Genomic DNA, 18,377 nt, shown 5'->3' with positions numbered 1-18,377 from the left:
GCAGACTCTCTGGCTGCCTGCTGCCTGCTGCCTGCTGGAAGCAGTCCAGCTGTTTGTGGCACTCTGTGCAGTTTCCGGGGCTGGGGTGGGGGCAATATGTTGTAAATTTGAACTACAGAGGTTGGCCTTATCCCCCATAGCCATTCTGTCTAAACAATGCCTCTCTTTTCCTGTGAGAATAATGCCCCTTCCCAATCTAGGAGGGAAACTGAGACCCTAGTTAGGTTCTGGTTCCCTGATGAGGGCATTCTGAAGACTCCACCTTTGGGTGAATGACAAGCTCCTTCTGTTTGGTGGGCAGTCTGACTTCTGCCCCAGGCAGAGACGGGGGTGGAGGCCAGCATCTTATTCTCCAGATGTTCTGGCCAAAGTGTGGGATTGTGCAATGTCTGCCCCTCCCCCCCCACTTCCTGGTCTGTGTCGAAGCTCCCACTGCAGGCTGGAAGTGCTGGGTTGGGCTTCCCTACTGTGTTTTGCCAGCAGACTTGCCAGGAGTCAAAGAATGTCCAAGAGGAAAGAGCCTGGGACCTCTTCTGTGCCCAGTGTACCTTGCGCCTGCCTGGCTGGTGACAAAGATGCCATTGGGAGATTCTTTGAAAGGAGACAAGGTTGGGGTTGGTAATGGTGTCTCCACAGGTTGTGGGAAGGCTGGAGCTGCCTCCAGTTGTGGTGGCATGGGCTGCCAGTCCCTGCTAGCTCTAGGCTTCAGTTTCACTGTCTCAGGGGCTTAACACACTAACTGGCTCAGTTGCCTGTCTACCATGGACAAAGCAGAAGCTGGGTTGGAGCCATTTGGCTCCTGGTTTGGAAACTGGCACCCTTCAGCAGCTTCTCAGCAGAGTGGCAGCTATTACTCTGGCAGGCCTCAGTGGGTCTCTGTAGCTGGGGGACCCTCTATGGTTAGCTGTTTCTTGGGCAGAGAAGGTAGCTATCAGGCAGGCCAAGGAGAGCTATGTTGTCAGGCTGCTAGGATCTTGGCCCAGGAACTTATAGGGCCTCTTTGCTGAGTCCAATACCATGAGGAAGGGGTTTCTTCAGAAATAGCTGGAACTTCAGGCCTTTGAAGTCTAGCCTGGGCTGGAACAGGGCTAGCCTTAGCCATTCTGTCTTCTCCCCAGCTAGGTAGTGTCCAGGGTCCATCTCTACATCTCTCTGAGGGGTGCTTGGAAGCTAAGCTGTGGGTTCAGGAAGTACCCGTTGAGAGTCCTTTTACAGCTCAGGGATTCTGACCACACAGATGCTGGCAGAGTACGACACAAGACCTGGAGGTAGTGTAGAAGCCTGTCTATCCCGACACCTGCCCACCAGTTCCAGAGTATTAGGAAATGCAGCTGACTTCTGTTCGGCACAGTCAACAAAAGTATGTGAGAAGCCACGGGTTGGATTCTTCCACCCAAAGCTTAGGTCAATAGGACTGGTAGGAGGTTCTGGGACTGTGGAGAATTGGGTCTGTGAAGACTGGATGAAGGCTTGACAATCTGTCCACACTCCTCTGCTCAAACTATCCCCAGGCCCTGACTCAGGACTTGAGGATGTGTTTCGCCTGGGGAATCCTGAAGCCATATGCTGAGATGGGCATTTGTCTGTAGGCATCTCAGGAACAACGCCTGTGTGTGTGTGGATGGACATGGAGGGGTTTGCCAGGGGCGGGGGCTGTCACAGACTCCCCTGGACTATGGGAACTCCAAGGTCGATGGCGCAGTGAATCCTAGAAAGCTGTTTTTCTGTCACTGTGTGCAGACAGCACTGTGGTATTCTTGCATTGAAGATGACTTGGGCTGGAGAGATGGCTCAGCAGCTAAGAGAGCTTTCTGCCTTTTCAGAGGACCAGAGCTTGGCTCCCAGCACACACACTAGACAGCTCACAACTGCCTACAACTACAGTTCCAGGAGGATCTGATCCCCCTCTGGCATGTGTGGGCACCTGCAACCACACACAGAGATAAAAATAAACACAGAAGCATTCTTTTTGTAAGAAAAGATGACTGACCCCTGGGTGTGTCTTCACAGTGAGTCTTCTGTAGGACTTCTTGCAGCTGGGAATAGATTTCTAGGTCTCAACAAAGGTCTAGGTGACCCTGCAGCATCCACAGCAGGAAGGAGTAGGGACCTACAGGCACCAGATGCCCGGTTCCTGTGACCGGTTCCTGATTTTCCAGAAAGGAGGCAACCCCCGCACCTCCAGCCAGCCCAGTCTGGGCGTCCAGACCCTGCTTATTCCTAGCATGAGTCAAGAATGCTAGGCATGAAGACTGTCCCATCTCTGGCTTGGCATGTGTGGGTTACAGGAGCACAGAACATCTGCACCACGACAGCTTTCTTCTCCCTCAGCCTCCAGCCTCAGCTGAGAGCAAAAGAAGCACTTCCTGTCCAGCATACAGAGTGATGAACTGTGCCAGACATTATACGTGAGCACTGAGGCTGAAGAGAGAAGAGTGAGCGCATGCGCGGATGTAATGGCTTGAGGGGTGGCAGGTGTAGTCTAACCCTTGTACCTGCTGGGAAAGAAGTAGGGGAAGGGGTAATTGCTGAGCTGCGGTTCCTGTGACACGGTGTATCAGTGTATGAACGTGAGTGTGCACACTTATAAATGTGTTAGGGTAGAGAGTGTGAGCCCATGGAAGTGCATTTTGAATAGGTGTGCGCACGTGTCTTTGTAAACAGGTCTGAATGCATGAGTGTTTGTTAGAAAGATCAGGCGCGTGTGCACAGGACAAGTGAGGGCTTCGGGACCCTCAGTGATTTGCCAGTGCGTGCCTTCGGAAGGGGCGTTCAATCTGCCCTTTAGGTCCCTTCCCACCCCACCCTCTTGCTTTGGAGGTCCCCTTCCTCTCTTCCCAAGTACAGGGGCAGCACAAGGTGAAGGAGTATGGAAAGGCGAGCCCGAGAAAGATGTTGTGATTACGGTGGTCGCTGGCGAGCCCGACTCCCAGCTACAGGTGTCTCTGCCGGACCCCTGGCAGAGCACAGCCGGAGGTCTTCCCGGAGGAGGCGCCCGGGGCTGGCAGCGGGCGGCGCGCATTCCTCAGCCCTGAGTCAGGCGGCCGCCCCTCTGCCGGGCCCGCCCCCGGCGCGCACGCCCCTCGGCCCGTGGCATTCCCAGGCGGACGGGTCGGGCCGGCGCGCGGGCGGCGCAGGCAGGGACTAGGCGCGGGCGCCCTCCCGGCCCGCAGCGGCGGCGGCGGCGGCAGCCGGTGCAGACCCCTCCGAGGACCTTACGGCGGTGAGTGGCGGCCGGGGTCTTTGCGCGGGGTTCCGGGCGGGCGAGTGCGGAGCTTGCGTTCTGGCGCGTGTCCGCCGATCGCTGGCAGTCGGTGCGCGGAGTTTCCCGAGCGCCGGCGCAGGCGGCGCGGCCCGGATTCCAGCCCGGCGCCCCACAGAAATAGCCCGTGGTCGGATCGGCGCGGCCTGGCGGGCGGGGCAGCGGAGCAGCAGCCCCGCCGGGTCCCGGGGGACAGGAGTCCGAGGGCCGCAGCCGCCCTGAGTGGCCCCTCCGCTGCCAGCCCCCACCCCCTATGCCCTCCGTGCTCCCAGGGCCCCGAAGGTGGAGTCTGAAACTCTGCACAGAGAGCGCGACTTCGGGCCACAGGGTCCGCTTCCTCCCACTCACGGGAGTAACAGTGGCAGCTGCGGGCCGGGGAGCTCGGCTGGGCCTGCTCGGCCCTTTTCAGCCCGGTTCGCATCGGCAAACTTGGGAAGTGCCTCCAAAGACATCTCCTGCCCTGTACAGTGGCCTCGGGCTCGCCCCCGGGGCCACAGTCGGGGTCTTGAAGTAGGCCTGGGCGCGGTGGGGTGACCGCGGACCCCAAGGGCTCAGGGATAGGCGAGAGGGCCTGTCTGTCCTGCTGGGAGCACGCTAGTAGAGCTGGGTGGAGAACGGTCAGGGGAGTCCCCCTAGGCTTTCTTTCCGCTCAGATAGTCCGGACCAGAGTTCCTGCTCTGTGTGCCTCTTGGAGTAGTGTGTCTGTCTGCGTGGGCGGGGCCTGGATCCGGAGGCCCCCTGCTCTGTCCTGGGAAAGCCCCCCCCCCTCCCCACTTCCTGTTGAAGCCGGGAGAAGATTCTAGGATGAAACTGGCTTTTCAGGTTTAGACCAGCTAAGAAGTCGGGGCAGTCCCAGGCTAGGTGCTCCCCACCTCCATGGGGCGAGCCTCAGCCCCTTGCCCCCGCCCTTAAGCCTAGAGGATGCTGGGGAACTCAGCAGCTGGCCGGTTCTCAAGAGGTTGCAGAGGCTGAGCCCTATGCTTACCAGGGTCATTCTGGGCAATCCGGGTAAGAGGGCAAGGGTGTCGGGTAGGTCCAGACTGAAGGTACAGGTTCTGGCACCAGTCCACAGAACTCCAGGCAGCCTCCATGGCTGGCTAGCTCCCCTGCAGGAGCCTTACTGGGAAGTCCACTGGGTGAGCCACTATAGCTCCCCTGGGGGTCTAGAGGTGCTGGTTTGGGTCTCCCATTAAGGGACAGTCAGGGCTCTCCCTCCTATCGCCCTAGGTCTAGTCCTCAGCGGAGCCCCTTCCCTTGCCCAGCCCCAAGTGCTCTGCAGCCTTTGGAGCTAAGGATCCCTCCCAGTTCCCTGGCAGACCTGGCCGAGGTGCTGAACTCCCTTGAGGCCCTGTGACCTCAGGCGGTAAAAGGCCTCTCTGAGTCAATCTGTAAAATGGGAGGACAGGAGTGATTACTTCTGCCATCGGTTATAACATCGACAGGGTTCGTTAGGCTCAGGTCTGAGGCAGGTGTCCCGGCTTTTGGTGACTGAAGCTGTTGTTGCAGACTCATTTTACCCTCCTGGAGCCTCTCCAGTTTTGTCCTGCTTCCTTTGGGTTCTGGGAGGGGTTTCTGAGTCAGTCAGGGCAATTCTGGGGAACTCTGTACCCCTCCTCCATTCAGAGACTCAGCTGGACTACAGATTGGGCATCAGAAGTGTCCATCTTAGTGGGCACTAATCCAGAATTTGACCTACAGTTAGCTCCTGACTCCAAGCCCTTTCTGAGTGGCTGGCTTGGGCAGGTCCCCTTTCCCCTCTGAACCCCACCTGGATCTGGGATTTTGACTGGTATCAGAGACCTCCTGGGCTATGTGTGCTTTTGAGCTATGGATGGTGCCTTTCCCCAGGGATGGCTTTTTTTTTAAATTAGGTATTTTCCTCATTTACATTTCCAATGCTATCCCAAAAGTCCCCCATACCCTCCCCCCACCCCCTACCCACCCACTCCCACTTTTTGGCCCTGGCATTCCCCTGTACTGGGGCATATAAAGTTTTCAAGTCCAATGGGCCTCTCTTTCCAGTGATGGCCGACTAGGCCATCTTTTGATACATATGCAGCTAGAGTCAAGAGCTCTGGGGTACTGGTTAGTTCATAATGTTGTTCCACCTATAGGGTTGCAGATCCCTTTAGCTCCTTGGGTATTTTCTCTAGCTCCTCCATTGGGGGCCTTGTGATCCGTCCAATAGCTGACTGTGAGCATCCACTTATGTGTTTGTTAGGCCCTTGGGATGGCTTCTTTGCTCTCATGTGCTTTGCCATCCCTGGTCCCTTGGGTCCCAGGAGCTCCCTACAGACTTCAGAAAATCTCTTGTTCTGTGTGCCTCTCTGAGATGGTGGCAGGTGAGGAGTGATGGGGAGGGGCCAAAATCTAGTGTGTACTGGGGATGAGAGAGGGCCCCCCCGCTAAAGCTTGCCCTGCCCCATGCAAAACAAGAGGAGTCAGAGTGGAGCTCAAGGATGGCCTAATGGTTCACAAAGGGCCCAGTAAACACTCTGTATGATCCCAATGACAGACGAGGCAAGGAGAGGCTGGGGGAAGTCACAGTGCATGTGGTGATGGACTAGCAGAGAGAGAGGATATAGAAAGCTGCTGAGTGCCTCCACCAGGGCAGGCTGAGGCTGGGTATTAGGTTAGAGAGAGGACAGGTTTCAAGCAGGATGCTGGAGTGTGCGGTGACTGTAGCTCTCACCCAAGGATGGAGGGTCTCATCAACTGCAGTCACTGTGCCCTGAGTGGCCACGCTTTCCTATGCTCTGCCTTTGCAGGGGGTGTCCTCAGGTCCATCCCATACCTCTAGCTTCCACCTGCAGCTCTGCTGTTTCATTTTGTTTGTTTGTTTGAGACGGGGTTTCATTATGTAGCCTGGACTGGCTTCCAATTCAGAATCTTCCTTCCAGAGCTGAGTGCTGAGATCGCAGGTGTGCAGCACCATTGCCGGCCACACCATTGCCAAAGCTTTGGCTGTCTTCTTCCCACTTAGGCATCTGCCCCTTCTGTGGATTCAGCTGCCACTTACTGAGCACCAATGTGTGCTGGGCACTTTCGTCAGCCATTTTCAGATGAGAAGATGAAGGCTTGCCAGGTGTGGTGGTGCACTGCATCTGTAATGTGCTCGAATCTTTATCTACATAGGAGGTGTAGGCCAGTATGGGTACATGAGATTCTGTCTCATAAAGCCAAGAAGAGAAAGCCCAGGTATGCTCTGTTGGTAAGGGGTGGAGACAACGGTATGGGTATAGTATAGATTTTTGACCCATGTTGTTCCACCTGTCTTCTGTTTTCCTGGCTGTTCCAACTGGACTTACGAACAGGGCTATCCTGGAGGGTCTCTAGTTGTCCCACCATGGAACAACTCCACAACCTCCCTCCTCCCCTTAGTCATGTCCATGGGCAAACAGTGCATTCTGAAGTGTGCTGCTACCCTACCTCTGTGTACACCTTCTCCCTCACTCTCCACTGGAATCTCGCTCAAGCTGCTTGGAGCCCTGACAAGGCTCTGTCGTTAGACTTGACTCCATACCACCTCCAACCCCTGAGCTTGCTTTCCAACACTTCCCATTTACTCTGGATCCCTTTTGGGCGGCTCCTTGTGCTTCTGGGGTGACTCATGGTGTGTGACCCCAGGCAATCAGCCGCTCCATGGGCCATGGTTTCCCACTGCACTGAGGCCAGCAGAAGAGAGAGTAAAGGCTGTCTGGGAACAAGAGCCCACTGTGTGCCAGGGGGAGATCTAGACACTGAGCCACTGTGGGCCGGCAGCGTGCTGCTCCTTGGCCTAGACTCTTTGTCTGGCCTGGTATGCCCCTCCCCCAGGCCTTGTGAATCCCACTAGCTGGAGGCCCTATTAGGAACAGAGCTTAGGGTGGGGCAAGCTGGAAACACTAGGGAAGGGTGGGTATCCTTTCCCCAAACTGCAGGCCTGGAGTTGTGTGTGTGGGTTCTCTTGTGTTTCCTTTCTCTGTAGTGTGGAAGGGGACCCCGGGAGACCCAGACATTTGGGCAGATGTCATGGGGTAAGGCCTGAGTGCTTGCTCACAGCCCTCGTGGCTTGTGCTTTTTCTCTTCACACTTGCCCAGGCTGGTCAGCTTTTCTCTGTAGGTCCTGTTAAAGGGCCATCTCCCTCCAGAGTCCCCACATCCCCACTCAGGAGAACTGGCGCTTGCCACCCTGCATTCAGGTAAGGCAGCATTGGTGGACAGCTCTGCAGGCAGGTAGAAAGCACGATGCAGGCCTTATGTAGGGAGGTCCAAGAGAGTTGTGGATATTAGAAGCTGTTGGAAATAGCAGCTGATATTCCCAAGTAAGGGACCAGTTCGATACCACCTAGAAGTGCTGAGCACAGGTACCCAACTTGTTGGAAAGGCCAGTTTCCAGCACTTGCGTGTGGTTTACTCTCTGTGATCCTGTGACTACTCTTGACTATGTTCCTTCTGGAGCTCCTGAGTGGCTGCTTGGGATGGACCAGAAGGCAGGATATGTAAGGCATCCTCTATCTTGTCGGATACCTGGCCCCCCACCGTCTCAGCCCAGGTTTGGGGAGTTCACTGCCTTCCAGGCCTCATTTCGCAGTGTGTGTAGAGAGAACGGAGCCTCTGTCTCCTCCGAGCATTGAGAGGGAGAGTCCTAAGTTGAGGCATCAGCTGGCTGGTTTCACAATCTAGGGTCTGTTCAGGTCTGCAGATCTGAAGGTGAGGCCTTTGAGACTTCTGCCCTCCGAGTCTTACTTGAAGGAGTGCTCCCCCCACCCCCAGTCTCTGTCCTCATCTCCACTCTGTAGATACAGAAGGCCCTCCACTTGGAGCAGGGATCAGGTGTATACCTGCTGTGACTGTCATTTATAAAGAGGGAAGTAAGAGTCTCTCAGAGATCAAGACCTGCCTGACAGTCAAGAGCTGGGCCTTTCTGCACTGGCTAGAACTTGCCTGGCCTCAAATGCACAGATTCTGCCTGCTTCTGCCTCCTGAGTGCTAAGACTAAGGGTGTACATCCATATGCCTGGCTCAAATATGTGTGTGTGTGTGTGTGTGTGTGTGTGTGTGTGTGTGAAATATATATATATATATTTCACACACATATATATTTCATTATATATAATATATATATAATATATATAATGTTTCTTTCAAGACAAGGTGTCAGTGTATAACTCTGGCTGTCCTGGAACTCACTGTGTAGGCCAGGCTGGCCTTGGACTCACAGAAGCCTGCCTCTGCCTCCCAAGGGCTGGTATTAAAGGTGTGTACTACCAAGCCAGGCTATCTATCTATCTATCTATCTATCTATCTATCTAATCAGAAGCCGGAAGATTACTTTATGGATTCAGTTTTCTTTTCCACCCTTTTGTGGTTCCAGGGATTGAACTCAGGCTTGAATAGGGGACAAGCGCTTTTTCCTTCTGATCTGTCTGGAGGGCCGGCTGGTGTACTAGGCTCTGGTCTTAGGTATTCAGGGTGCCTTCCTCAACCTGTCCCTGCCTTGCTGCCTTTTTTGGCAGTTGTCGCCACCTTGTGGTCATTTATTGTGGCTTCTGCTCCAAGGGAGTTTTGTTTTGTTGTAGACAAGGTCTTAACTGTGTCCCTGGCTGGCCTAGAACACACTGTGTAGACTGGGCCAGCCTTGAACTCATAGAGATCCACCTGCCTCTGTCTCCTTAGTGCTGGGATTATTGGGCACCAAGGAGAGTCCTCTGCATACTGGAGCCTGCTGCCCTAGGTGTTGCTCTGAAGCCCCCAAGAAGCCATCTCTTTCTCTAAGTGTGGGGAGTCTTCTGTGTAGTTGATTGATCATGAACCCCACAGTGTATGACGTGAAAGTCAGAGTGGTTACGATGGCCTGGGACAGGTGGGCTGGAGCCTTGCGCTCACAGTTTGTCCTCCTGCTCCTGGATGTGACACCTGAGCGGCTTTCACCTTGGAGCTGTCAGGAAATCCTTACTACCTGCTACCAAACAGACTGAGCACTTTTATTTATAGGGACATCATTACCCAGGCTTTAAGCTTCAAGAGGGCGGCAGCCCTCTACCAGCCTGTGCTCAGAGTAGGTTTATGCAGTGTTTTACCCTAGATTCCTATTGTTGGAGTTCAGGCCCAGAGCATGCCAGCATCTATCAGGAGCTGTGAGCACCTCTGTAGCGCTTGCAGTGCTTCTTCTAGGTTTAGGCCCATGGTGTCCCTGGAGACCTGTCAGGGTTGTCACTCAGCATAACTCTACATCCCCAGGCAGGCCTGTCTCACTGCGCCCCGAACCATGAGTGAAGCCAGGAGAGACAGTACTAGCAGCCTGCAACGCAAGAAACCCCCATGGCTCAAGTTGGACATCCCAGCCTCGGTGCCTCCGGCAGCAGAGGAGCCCAGCTTCCTGCAGGTAGGTTCTGGCCAGTAGGAATTTGGGAATTATGGAAATTCCCTGGCCAGGGTGCTCACCATGACCCTGCTGTCTAGCCCCTGCGGCGACAGGCTTTCTTGCGGAGTGTGAGTATGCCAGCTGAGACAGCCCGTGTCCCATCACCCCACCATGAGCCTCGCCGGCTGGTGCTGCAGCGTCAGACGTCCATCACCCAGACCATCCGCAGGTACCGCACCATCCTGGCTGTTACACAGGCTGGGGCTAGGGAGGGACACTAGAGGTAGGCATACAGAATCCCTGTTAGGTACTGGGGGTGGGAATGGGGCAAAGGTCCCTTCTCGGTCAGCTTTTCTTCTCCATCTTGATCCCAACAACACTTCAGCATCCTCCTGTTCTGGGGACCCATGGTTGGCCCTCCGTCTGCCTCTCAGTTCCCCGAGTATGCACCCTCCCTACTCTAACACCCTGGCTCCTCATAGCCGGCAGGTACGCTTTGGGCGTGTTCATACTCTGCCCCTTTTGAGGCCGAGGGCTGCTCGCAAGGCCCACCCACAGCGCCAGTCTCTCTCATGGTCCTTGCTCAGGTACCTTACGCAGGTCTTGAGTGTGTTGGTATTTTTTTGGCACGTGCATGTGATGTAGCCTCTTGGAGCTGCTGGAGTGTTTGGCATTCCCTGGCTGCTCATGGCAGGGGCAATGTTTTTATTTGCATGTTTAAAGACCATGGCCACTGTATTGTTGCTGCTGCTATTGCTGCTGAGTTCTTTAGTACCCTAAGGTGATGGTGGCTGCCTGAGGCCAAGGCCTCTCTCTGGACTCAGGGTTGGCTGAGGGCCTATGAGAACCTTCTACTGACAGGCATGCAGAATGCTCTAGTAGGAATTGGGGTGGCCACAGTTGGAGCTCCCCTGTCCTGTCCTTGGAGTGACTGGGGGCCTGCTGCAGAGCCCACTACCCAGGTTGGCCTTTGAGGATCTTTGACTGGGATAAGGGGACAGAATATATGGCTTCCCCTTGCTGAGTCCTTCTCATGCCAGGGGGACAGCAGACTGGTTTGGAGTGAGCAAGGACAGTGACAGCACCCAGAAGTGGCAGCGCAAGAGCATCCGTCACTGCAGCCAGCGGTATGGGAAGCTAAAGCCGCAGGTCATCCGGGAGCTGGACCTGCCCAGCCAGGACAATGTGTCCCTAACCAGCACCGAGACACCACCTCCCCTCTACGTGGGGCCATGCCAGCTGGGCATGCAGAAGGTGTGCTGCCGCCTCCCACAGACTCCCCATTCTGCTCCTCTGCCTGGGGTGGGAGGAGGGGAGGGTTGAGGAGAGAGAGTATCCCTGGGAGTCTGTGGGCGGGAAAGCAGCCACAGAGTCTTAGAAAGGCTCCTGAGATACTCCCAGCTAGGGACCCTAGGAGGAAGAGAGGCATGGTATTGTTCTAGTGCAGACTCTGGATTTCAAGGGGAGAAGGACCCCTATAGGTGCCATGGATGAGAGTGATGTTCTTCATGGAAGTCTTGCCTGGTTCTGTAGACTGACCTAGCTTCTTCTCCATCCCACCAGATCATAGACCCTCTGGCCCGAGGCCGGGCCTTCCGCATGGCTGATGACACTGCCGATGGCCTGAGTGCCCCCCACACTCCCGTCACACCAGGTGCAGCCTCCCTCTGCTCTTTCTCCAGCTCCCGCTCAGGTTTCAACCGACTCCCTCGGCGTCGCAAACGTGAATCTGTGGCCAAGATGAGCTTCCGGGCCGCTGCAGCGTTGGTGAAGGTAAACGCAGGGGGCTGAGGTTGTAGGTGTGGAAGCTGAGTGCACTCCGACTTCCGGGTCCTAAGGTTGCTTCCTTGTCCTCAGGGTCGGTCTATTAGGGATGGCACTTTACGAAGGGCACAGCGCCGAAGCTTTACCCCTGCCAGCTTTCTTGAGGAAGACATGGTGGACTTCCCTGATGAGTTGGATACATCTTTCTTTGCTCGGGTAAGAAGAGCCTGGGGGGGTCGCCCCATCTCCTCTGTCTCTGGATCCACCTTGACATCACGTATTTGCTCAGGAAGGTGTCCTCCACGAGGAGATGTCCACGTACCCAGATGAGGTGTTTGAGTCCCCATCAGAGGCAGCGCTCAAGGACTGGGAGAAAGCTCCAGATCAGGCCGACCTCACGGGTGGGGCCCTGGACCGCAGTGAGCTTGAGAGAAGCCACTTGATGTTGTGAGTGCACCCGGTGGGTGAGGGGGAGCAGCCCCACTGAGAGCCGCTGGGCTCTTGGGTATGATGCTGCGGTGTTCATAGCTTGGACTTTGGAATCTAGCCTGGCCACTGTGGGTATGTCCAGGGGTAGGCACAACCCTACTTTGATGCCCTCCTACAGAACTCCCAGAGCCCAGGGGCTAGAGTCTAGAAGGGAGAGGACTATGGCCTAGTTAACACTGTTGAGAGACAGAGCCTGAGTCTTGAGGTTCCCCATACTCTCCCTGCCAAGGTGCCAAGGGCTTACTGGTAAGGCGAGAATGAAGAGGAGTGGCTTGCTGGGTGTCTTCACCCCTCGGAGGGCAGGAGAGACGCTGAGCAGTGCTCTGGTTCTGCCCAAGAGAGAAGGCAGTGTATAGGTTCCAGGCAGGAAGTGAACACGCTGGCCCCTTCCAGGCCCCTGGAGCGAGGCTGGAGAAAGCAGAAGGAAGGCGGCCCTCTAGCCCCGCAGCCCAAGGTGCGGCTTCGCCAGGAGGTGGTCAGCGCGGCGGGACCTAGGAGAGGTCAGCGTATCGCTGTGCCAGTGCGCAAACTCTTCGCTCGGGAAAAGCGGCCTTATGGTCTGGGGATGGTGGGACGGCTCACCAACCGCACATACCGGAAACGCATCGACAGCTATGTCAAGCGGCAGATCGAGGACATGGATGATCACAGGTAGGCGGTGCCTGCCGGGACAGAGGCTGAGCTGGGGTTAGGAATCCACGGCAGGACGCTCCTAATCTCACCCCTGTCTCACTCTGTCTCAGGCCCTTCTTCACTTACTGGCTCACCTTTGTGCACTCACTGGTCACCATTCTGGCTGTGTGCATCTATGGCATAGCGCCCGTGGGCTTCTCGCAGCATGAGACAGTGGACTCGGTGAGCCCTGCGCCCAGATAACTTGGAGTCTAGGCTGTGGACCCTGTGGCCCGGCTCTGGGAGGATGGAGCCCTACACATTTGGTCTGATCTTCCTTCCTACTTCCAGGTACTTCGGAAGCGGGGTGTCTATGAGAATGTCAAATACGTCCAGCAGGAGAACTTCTGGATTGGCCCCAGCTCGGTGAGGGCAGGGCTGGGAGTGGGGCTGGGAGTGGAGCTTGGAGGTGCCCCACCTGTCCTGGACTGAGGCCACAGCCGCTGTCTCTCTCTTCACAGGAGGCCCTCATTCACCTGGGTGCCAAGTTCTCGCCCTGCATGCGTCAGGACCCACAGGTGCACAGCTTCATCCAGGCCGCCCGGGAGCGGGAAAAGCACTCGGCTTGCTGTGTTCGAAATGACCGGTCTGGGTGTGTGCAGACTTCCAAGGAGGAGTGCTCGGTGGGTGTCCAACCCACCCCGTCTGTGCAGTCCGCTCTTAACTCCAGACTTGGGTCTCACAGAGTTCCTTACTGGCTTCCGGCAGTGTGGCGCCTCCCATCCTTGCCCTTCACTCCCAGTTTCTGTGGAGGACGGTCGTTTGACAAATTTGGTCTTCATGGGGACCCACTTCTTCAGCACATGTCTGCATTGATATCTTAAGTGGAGAGCACCTCATTTTCCTCCACCGGTTTAAAGCCAGACGTGGTGGGTGGTACAGGCCTGTAAGCCTCATAGTTAGGGAGCCCAAGTGGGAGAATGGTTAAGTTGCAGACCAGCCTGGGCCGCATTTCACAGTCTCAGAAGGAAACAACGAAAAATGCAAAAGACTCATCCAAACACTGGCACCATAGCTGATGCCATTTCCCTACTTCAGGATAGAAGCTGTCTCTGTGCCTCAGTTATGCCCCTGGGTACCGTGTAACACTCCCCACATGCTATTAGTGGTGTTGAGTCAGGAGTTTGTTCTGGGGCCTCGCCTTTGATTCCTGACTGTTGTTAACTGAGCAGATGGTAGGATCTGACTGGGGCTGACTCTGTGTTCCCCACAGTCTACGTTGGCGGTGTGGGTGAAGTGGCCCATTCATCCTAGTGCCCCAGACCTTGCAGGCAACAAGAGACAGTTTGGTTCTGTCTGCCACCAGGACCCCAGGTGAGTATTCCTAATTGCCCTCTTGTGTTTGGCTTTTTGTTTGGTTTTGTTTTTTCGAGACAGGGTTTCTCTGTATAGCCCTGGCTGTCCTGGAACTCACTTTGTAGACCAGGCTGGCCTTGAACTCAGAAATCCGCCTGCCTCTGCCTCCCAAGTCCTGGATTAGAGTGTAGAGGATTCCTTGTTTTGGGGAAGAGGGTACCATCGCCACGGGACAAAGGCTCTAACCATTTGGGCTCGTGCAGGGTATGTGACGAGCCTTCCTCTGAGGATCCCCACGAGTGGCCAGAAGATATCACCAAGTGGCCGGTGAGCTGGAGTCTTCCAAATGTCGAGTCGGGGAGGAGGGCAACCGTTCCTGGCGCTGCAGGCTTTCTTTGTTGGAGCATCTGCATCTTGGCACTGCCCCAGCCTTTGCCCAGCCTGTCGGGCAAGGCTTGCCTCTGTGAGCAAGTGGTCAGGGCAAGAGAACTAGGTGAAGACATGGGAGGCCAAATAGCTTTATTCTGGTTTGCAGATGGCTCAGCCCAGGCTCTGGGTGTGACCTACTTGACTCAAGGGAGCCTGGTTTCTATCTGAGTCTTACCTTTGTCTTGGTTTCCAATAAGGGTTAGTGTGTAAAATGACACCGACCCTCTTGTTTTTCTTTCTTACCCAGATCTGCACCAAGAACAGCGCGGGAAATCATACTAACCACCCTCACATGGACTGTGTCATAACAGGCCGGCCTTGCTGCATTGGCACCAAGGGCAGGTGGGTGCTCACGTGTCACTGGCCCGGGGCAGCACTTTTCTCCCTCATTAAAGCCTGACCAACCTGATTTCCAGCAACAGGGAGTGAGACTGGGCTAGTGAAGGTGGGTGGGGCTGAGGTCCTCCTGAGGAGAGCACAGGTGACTATAGACCTCAGCAGCCTCCACCTACAAGGCTGGGCACCCTCCAAACCCTGGCGTGACCCTCTAGGTGTGAGATCACCTCCCGGGAGTACTGTGACTTCATGAGGGGCTACTTCCATGAGGAGGCCACACTCTGCTCTCAGGTAGGCCTTGAGGCCACGCCCCTCTCCACCCCTGCCCACTGTGGAGGCTGACTGGCCACTCTGCACAGGTGCACTGCATGGATGATGTCTGTGGCCTCCTGCCTTTCCTCAATCCTGAGGTGCCTGACCAGTTCTACCGCCTGTGGCTGTCCCTCTTCCTGCACGCTGGGCAAGTGGGACTGGGGGCTGGGCGTGTGGTCTCCTTCCCCAGGAGTGGTGGGCTGGAGGTAAAAGAGAAGCTCCCTTCTCTGCTGAGTGCCCCTCACTGCCCACAGGATCCTGCACTGCTTGGTGTCCGTCTGCTTCCAGATGACGGTCCTGCGGGACCTGGAGAAGCTGGCAGGCTGGCACCGCATAGCCATCATCTACCTGCTGAGTGGTATCACGGGCAATCTAGCCAGTGCCATCTTCCTGCCATACCGGGCAGAGGTAAGATGTTTCCCCGGGTGGGGACCCTCTATGTGTACCTGTGGCTAGCGTGACCCCGCCTGTGTCGAGATCAAGTTTGCCGAGAGGTGGCATGGGAAGATGAGCTTCTGGGGTGGGGTCAGGGGTGGGACGGTGCAGCCTCAGTAGCTTAAAGCTTCCAACCCCCACTGTCAGGTAGGTCCGGCCGGCTCCCAGTTTGGCATCCTGGCCTGCCTCTTTGTGGAGTTGTTCCAGAGCTGGCAGATCCTGGCCCGACCCTGGCGTGCCTTCTTCAAGCTCCTGGCCGTGGTGCTCTTCCTCTTTGCCTTTGGGCTGCTGCCCTGGATCGACAACTTCGCCCACATCTCCGGCTTTGTCAGCGGCCTCTTCCTTTCCTTTGCCTTCCTGCCTTACATCAGCTTTGGCAAGTTCGACCTGTACCGCAAGCGCTGCCAGATCATCATCTTCCAGGTCGTCTTCCTGGGCCTGCTGGCCGGCCTGGTGGTTCTCTTCTACTTCTACCCGGTGCGCTGTGAATGGTGCGAGTTCCTCACCTGCATCCCTTTCACGGACAAGTTCTGTGAAAAGTACGAGCTGGACGCTCAGCTCCACTGAACCAGCTGTGGACTCCCCAGGCCGGCCCGGCCTCCCAGGGCTGAACAGATGGGTGCTTCCTGGACACTGACCTCTTGTGCCTTGCTCGCTCCGGTTGTATGCTTACACTGCTGGGCATTTAGTACATGAGTTCCCATGATAACCTCCTAACTAGTCCCCGACAACCACCTCATGTGGTCAATAAATGGACTGGGAGCGTTTTAGCTGCCACTAACTCGATTGAGGATTTGTCATGTTTCCTGATTTCTGGCTGGGGTCACGGGGGCAGGCCTTGGACAAACAGTTGGACAAGAGAGTGGTTCTCAACCTGCCTGTGGGGTGTGACCCCTCTGGCAAACCTCTAGCTCCAGGTTCAAAACAGTAGCAAAAGTCACAACAAAATAACTTCACCGCAACATGAGGGGCTCTGTTAAAGGAAGCACTAGGAAGGCTGAGAAGCAGTGTTCTAAGTCAGACATCGCTGGCTTTTACCTCTCTGTGAGGTCTTGTAGGAGGGAAATGGACCTTAGGGTGTGCTGCTGTATCCCCACAGCGGAGAGCATCTTGTACCCCATGCAACTCACTCCACGGAACCTGTGTCACCACAGCCCTGGGACTGCAGGCTGCTGTCTCCCCACAGCAGACACAAAGCTAGCTGCTCAGCTTGTATTTCCTCCTCGCTGGGAGGCCATAGCAGGAGAGGTGAGCAGTGTGGTCCCACTGCTTGAGACTTCAGCGTTCCTCAACACCAGCCTCTGCCCTCACTTCCCTCTGGTATGGGACAGATCCAGCCCACCAGTACAGAGTACTATAGCTTTCTGATTTTTACAAGACACAAAGCAAACACGTTTATTCTATAAGCCAGGCCCACAACCACAAAGGACCTTTGGGCCAAGTCCAAAGGAAGGTAAAGGGCAGAGGAATTTTCCACAATCCAAGGGTCCCAGGGCTCACGCTGACAGCTCCACCTGGGCATTCCAGGGATGCAGCTACCCCAACACCCTTTCCCCTGAGGTCAAGCGGAGGGCGCCATCTTGCTGGGACAGGTCAGATCATTGTGTCTGGTGTTCACTTTTGCCTAAGCTTCTTGATAAAGGAAACCTCATCTCGGTTCCGGATGCCATAACTGAAAAAGATAGGAAGGTAACAGTGTCCGAGCTGCAGACGGCTTACCTAGGCTTAGGAGGGATCAGGAACAATCAAGTGAGAATGGCCACACTCTTCTCCCACCTCACCTCCATACAGGCTGCTGTGAGACCAGCAGGGCTGTTTCTCTGCCCTGCAGTTCAAGGGAGGCTCAAGGAGATGCCCACAGGACAGTCAATCCGGCCAGGGACCCTCTTACCACAGCCATTTGGTGGGCACAGGGCACCACCGATGGGCCAGAGACCTACAGACTTACTCTCTGAGCTTCTTCCTGTCCTCTGTGAGCTTCTCCCCAGCTGAGGTCAGATGGTATGTCCGCCATACATAGGACCTGCAAGGAGGGGACTGAGGTGCTGCACATGCCAGTCCAGATGGGTGAATTGAGCGGCTGGCATGACAGAGGCTGGCAGCGTACAGCCTAGGGCACTCAGGATAGCCATACTCCCCTTCTGTACACACTCAGGATAGCTATATTCCCCTTCTGGACATTTTCCCTACGTGATACAGGCCCAAGGCAGTTGCAGGAGGCTCTGGACACATCTTAATAATGAAATAGGGATTTCAGATAACAGGATACTTGATCTGATAGGAGAGTCAGAGCCAACAGCAACCCGGTGAAGAGAGAAGAGGCCGCCACTGACAGGTAGGTATATACTATCTATAACTAGGGAGACATTAAGGCATCAGGTGTCTCCAAGTGACGCTCCCCAGCGGTGTGGGTAGGGCCACGTCAGTGAAAGGGCATGTTTGGAAAGGACCACTGGGGCAGGACTCTCAGACACAGAATTGCCCCCATTCTAACACCAGAAAGCTCCCATGATATGGGACTGTCATCGCATCATTGGTAGTGGGGTACTGGTGGTACACACAGGAGGAGCTGAAAGCTGCCTCCCTACCGAGCCCGGAGGCAAGTCCAGGAGTGACACAGGAAAGGCACTTCTGGCGCACTCACCAGCTGATGTGCTGAACGCCGCCTTCCCGCTCCTGCTTGAGTTGCACGTATCTCTGGATAGCCTTCTTCAGGTCCAGGACCGTGGCATTCTGTACGACGACCACAGCTGTAACCATGGAAACACATAGGAGAAGAACCACGTGGGCGGCCACACCCGGGTGGCTGTCCCAGCATACCCAGGCATGGTCTGAATTTCTCACTGACTAGCTCTCTGCTAATTCCTTGCTGATGTGAAAGGCCAGGCTCAAAGAGAAGCACAGTTGTGGCTTGAATAAGAAGGGCACCCACAGACTCAAATACTTGAATGTTTTTTTTTTTTTGGTTGTTCAAGACAGGGTTTCTCTGTATAGCCCTGGCTGTCCTGGAACTCACTCTGTAGACCAGGCTGGCCT

General features: G+C 55.5%; 2 protein-coding genes across 4 annotated transcripts in view; one reads left to right on the top strand and one right to left on the bottom strand.

The window, feature by feature from the left end:
* Positions 1–3,092: 3,092 nt before the first annotated feature.
* Positions 3,093–16,127, top strand: Rhbdf1 (rhomboid 5 homolog 1). 3 transcript variants are annotated; one of them, XM_029484046.1, is made up of 19 exons: positions 3,135–3,223; positions 9,485–9,629; positions 9,707–9,837; positions 10,091–10,195; positions 10,649–10,862; positions 11,172–11,381; positions 11,466–11,588; positions 11,662–11,819; positions 12,255–12,512; positions 12,605–12,716; positions 12,825–12,899; positions 12,995–13,156; positions 13,747–13,847; positions 14,093–14,156; positions 14,506–14,600; positions 14,810–14,885; positions 14,954–15,054; positions 15,161–15,314; positions 15,489–16,127. In XM_029484046.1, the coding sequence occupies exons 2-19, from the start codon at positions 9,513–9,515 to the stop codon at positions 15,906–15,908; spliced, it is 2,676 nt and encodes an 891-aa protein (XP_029339906.1). In that variant the 5' UTR covers positions 3,135–3,223; positions 9,485–9,512; the 3' UTR covers positions 15,909–16,127. The 3 variants fall into 3 exon arrangements, with proteins under 3 accessions (XP_021031759.1, XP_029339906.1, XP_021031760.1); XM_021176100.1 differs by lacking the exon at positions 10,091–10,195 and having other exon boundaries at positions 3,093–3,223; positions 9,489–9,629; XM_021176101.2 differs by lacking the exon at positions 10,091–10,195 and having other exon boundaries at positions 3,151–3,223.
* A 582-nt stretch (positions 16,128–16,709) lies between these two features.
* Positions 16,710–18,377, bottom strand: part of Snrnp25 (small nuclear ribonucleoprotein U11/U12 subunit 25) — a 3,809-nt gene continuing 2,141 nt past the window's right edge. Inside the window, exons 3-5 of the mRNA XM_021177770.1 lie at positions 17,986–18,091; positions 17,290–17,364; positions 16,710–17,013 (exon numbers count right to left, since the gene is read on the bottom strand). Of these exons, the coding sequence (XP_021033429.1) occupies positions 16,956–17,013; positions 17,290–17,364; positions 17,986–18,091 (239 nt within the window). The 3' untranslated portion in view covers positions 16,710–16,955. The remainder of the gene's footprint in view (positions 17,014–17,289; positions 17,365–17,985; positions 18,092–18,377) is intronic.

This window comes from Mus caroli, chromosome 11 (assembly GCF_900094665.2).
Source record: "Mus caroli chromosome 11, CAROLI_EIJ_v1.1, whole genome shotgun sequence".
NCBI classification, from domain to species: domain Eukaryota; kingdom Metazoa; phylum Chordata; class Mammalia; order Rodentia; family Muridae; genus Mus; species Mus caroli.
This window is presented reverse-complemented; position numbering and strand designations above follow the sequence as displayed.

Excerpts from the sequence above, each read along its gene's own strand:
- Rhbdf1 (XM_029484046.1), top strand. The coding sequence starts at position 9,513 with ATGAGTGAAGCCAGGAGAGACAGTACTAGCAGCCTGCAACGCAAGAAA. Across the intron at positions 13,848-14,092 it reads GTCTGCCACCAGGACCCCAG|GGTATGTGACGAGCCTTCCT; the intron begins GTGAGTATTCCT and ends GGGCTCGTGCAG. Across the intron at positions 14,601-14,809 it reads TGCATTGGCACCAAGGGCAG|GTGTGAGATCACCTCCCGGG; the intron begins GTGGGTGCTCAC and ends GTGACCCTCTAG.